The sequence below is a fragment of the Cucurbita maxima genome, unplaced genomic scaffold (assembly GCF_002738345.1).
Source record: "Cucurbita maxima cultivar Rimu unplaced genomic scaffold, Cmax_1.0 Cma_Scf00027, whole genome shotgun sequence".
In the NCBI taxonomy this organism is placed as follows: Eukaryota; Viridiplantae; Streptophyta; class Magnoliopsida; order Cucurbitales; family Cucurbitaceae; genus Cucurbita; species Cucurbita maxima.
The window spans coordinates 2,723,111-2,726,335 of NW_019272043.1; the positions used below are offsets into that span (position 1 = coordinate 2,723,111).

General features: G+C 32.6%; 1 protein-coding gene and 1 long non-coding RNA gene across 5 annotated transcripts in view; one reads left to right on the top strand and one right to left on the bottom strand.

The window, feature by feature from the left end:
• LOC111500002 overlaps positions 1 to 3,225 on the bottom strand; it is a 5,248-nt gene that overhangs the window by 1,039 nt on the left and 984 nt on the right. The gene's annotated exons all lie outside the window — the stretch shown is intronic.
• Positions 1 to 3,225, top strand: part of LOC111499994 (peptidyl-tRNA hydrolase 2, mitochondrial-like) — a 7,873-nt gene that overhangs the window by 941 nt on the left and 3,707 nt on the right. For all 4 annotated transcript variants that reach the window (XM_023151766.1, XM_023151762.1, XM_023151765.1 and 1 more), the window contains exons 2-3: positions 190 to 495; positions 602 to 660. In XM_023151766.1, coding sequence (XP_023007534.1) covers positions 289 to 495; positions 602 to 660 — 266 coding nt within the window. In that variant the 5' untranslated portion in view covers positions 190 to 288. The remainder of the gene's footprint in view (positions 1 to 189; positions 496 to 601; positions 661 to 3,225) is intronic.

Consider the following 3,225-nt stretch of genomic DNA (forward strand, 5'->3'; position numbering starts at 1 on the left):
TTTTTTTTTTTTTTTTTTTTTTTTTTTTTTTTTTTTTTTTTTTGCTGTACTTATAATCCTAAAGTTGAGAAAATTCCTGCTATTTCTTTCACTCTGTCTTGGATTTTTTTTCTTCTTTCCTCTAGTTGGTGTTTTCTTCCTGTATTTACTGTTTCTGAGTTTAATGTTGAGCTTTCCTGTTCTATGTAGGATTTATATTGCTTGAATTAGAATTTGGTATCTGGGCCAGTATTATCTATCCTTGCTGGTCTTCAATACTGGAGGAGTGCATTTTGGAGACTAAATTGGATGGATCTGACATGGCTGAGTGCCATTGTAGTTGGGGCCGGCTGCCTTGTTTTGGGATACTGTATTCGTTCGAAGTATCCTCCTCGCATCTTTATCAAAGCCAAATTAGCCAAAAGCAACGAATCCAGCAGAAGTGGGAAGAAGGGCAAGCCTAAAGAGCCACTGGAGATCGAAAACTTGGCTGACATTCTCGAGGACTTCAAGATGGTCTGTCTCTGACTCTCTGTCTATTTCTGTTTCTCTTTGATGACTCTAAGGCGTTCTCTTTCTCTTTCACTCAAAAAATGCAATAACACTTCATGTGTCTCTGCAGGTTTTAGTCGTGAGAAATGATTTGAAAATGGGAAAAGGAAAAATTGCTGCCCAATGCAGGTACTTTTTTACCACCTTGTGGTTTCTCTTTCATTCCCTGATGTTTTGAATGCTAACAATCATAGAAATCTTGAATTTTACTGCTGCTTGTATTATGTACATGCCCGAGTAGCTTTTTGTTAAAACTAGTCCCAAGAATTGGGCATATAGTGTTTAGGAGTTTAGGTTAACAATGCACTGCACACCTGGTATATTAAACTTCCCAAAATGCCTATAACAAATTTTACTAGAATAATGACTATAATAACATGGCTTTGGATAATAGTAGTTTTGAAGTAGAAGTTGAAATAATGCAAAATTTTGGATGATAATATTGCTCCTATTTTTTTTTTTTTTTTTTTTGAAATTTGGCACTGTTAAAATCGAAAAAAATTATTGATGCATGGAATCTACATAACTACAGCAATCTTGTAACGCTCTCTCATCTCTCCCTTCTCTCCCTCCTTCCTACCATCCTGCCTAATCCAAATTTGTCTCACTATGATCTAGCCATTGCTTCAGGGTGGTGGTTCGTAGTTGTAAGGTTCTTGATTTGTTCTTTTGTATTGGTCTAGAAGAGGATTTTATTTTCATGGAAGATGAGGCTTTTCACCAAGTCCTTCCTCTTTCTTTATCACATTTGAGGTTGGCTCAAAATTTCCTTAGTTTAATTATTGCATTAGCCAATCCATAAATTCTTCCTCAAGCTTGGTCGTGATGGGGCTTTTCGTTTGGGGCATCTTCGTATGTCATTAGGATGGTTTATGAGTTTTGTTGTTTGGCCGTCATCAGGTGGTAGAAATTCATTCATGTGCCAATGGGATTTTTGAAAATGGATTGGCCTTCTTTTTTGGGAAATGTTAAGTGATTTTCTTAAGCCATTCCTGTTTGAGATGTTTTCAAGTACCCACTCATTCCAAATGAACCATAGGAAGCCCTAATAAAATAAAATTACTTGGTGAGGAAGTATAATAATCTTCCCTAGAGTAAAAGATCTTCATGAAGTTTGCAGATTCCATTTTGTATCTTTTCCGAGATCAGTGACATGAAACTTGATAGGGGCCAACAATGCTGGATTTGCAAAGCAAGAGGTCCTTCTAGGATCTTTGCAAACTTTCACAAGTAAAACTAACTTAGCAATGATTCCAACCAAGAGCTGGTTAGAAGGATGAAATACTCTTATATCGAATTTGGAATCTATGATGGTCACTTTTAGATCTCTAACCGACTCACTCCGGAATTAGCTTGATCAAGACTAATCCAATGAATCGATTTAACTTCAAATCTAAAGCAAGGTTTGAAAAAAGAAAAATAACACCCGAAGGGTTTCCAAGAAAACACAACGTTTTTTATTCCACCATGATCAATATTACATGCCTTTAATTAGACCAAAAAGAAAAAGATAATCCAAACATAATGGTAGTTCATCTATCAACAACCGACTACCAATAAAAGTTATTAAATAAAAATTGAAGAAAATAAGACATGACATAAATAGTCTTAAATGGTAGTTCAACTACCAAAGACAAAAAGTCTTCAAATCACTTCCCAATACACTCCATTCTTTTCTTGATTTGATATACTAATATTATAAAGATTTTTGGACTAAAAAAATCCCATTGTCCTCTCATTTTTTTAATGAATTACATAAAGAAATGTAATTTCATATGGACATGCATTATCAAGAAGGGAATGAACCCTTTGATTTGAGGTCAAATCTTTTTAAAGAGAGAGGGATGATATGAATCCAACACTAAACTAATCCTACTAATCATGTACCCAAAGTAGCGATTACAAGAAGTAGGGTAAAGAAATTCAAGTAGCGATTACAAGAAGTAGGGTAAAGAAGATTCAAGAGGCCTTTACATTACATCTTTAAAGGCTAGCTAATGTACAAGTTGAAACAAAGATTTTTTAGAACAAAAATCTTTATAATATTAGTATATCAAATCAAGAAAATAATGGAGTGACAATAAACACTACTTGACATTGAAAAGTGATTTGAAGACTTTGTGTTTGGTAGTTGAACTACCATTTAAGACTATTTATGTTATGTCTTGTTTTCTTCAATTTTTATAGTTGAACTACCATTTAAGACTATTTATGTTATGTCTTATTTTCTTCAATTTTTATTTAATAGCTTTTATTGGTAATGGGCAATTGGTAGTTACCATGTTTGTATTATCTTTTTGGCTTATTTAAATATACGTAATATTCAAGTTGGAAAATCATGTGAAATAAAAAAACTTTTGTTTTTATTGAAATCCTCTAGGTGTTATTTTTATTTTTTTCAAACCTTACTTTAAGTTTGAAGTTAAACCGATTTTGGAGTTTGTCGTCTTGGGATTTAAGAGTGACCATCATAGATTCCAAGTTCAATCTAAGAGTTATTCATCCTTTTAACTAGCTCTTGGTTGGAATCATTTGTTAAGTTAGTTTTATTTGTGAAAGTTTGCAAGGACCTCTAGCTTTGCAAATTCATCAATGGTCGACGCTTATCATTTGATTTTTTTTTTTTTTTTTTTTTTTTTTTTTTTTTTTTTTTTTTTTTTTTTTTTTTTTTTTTTTTTTTTTTTTTTTTTTTTT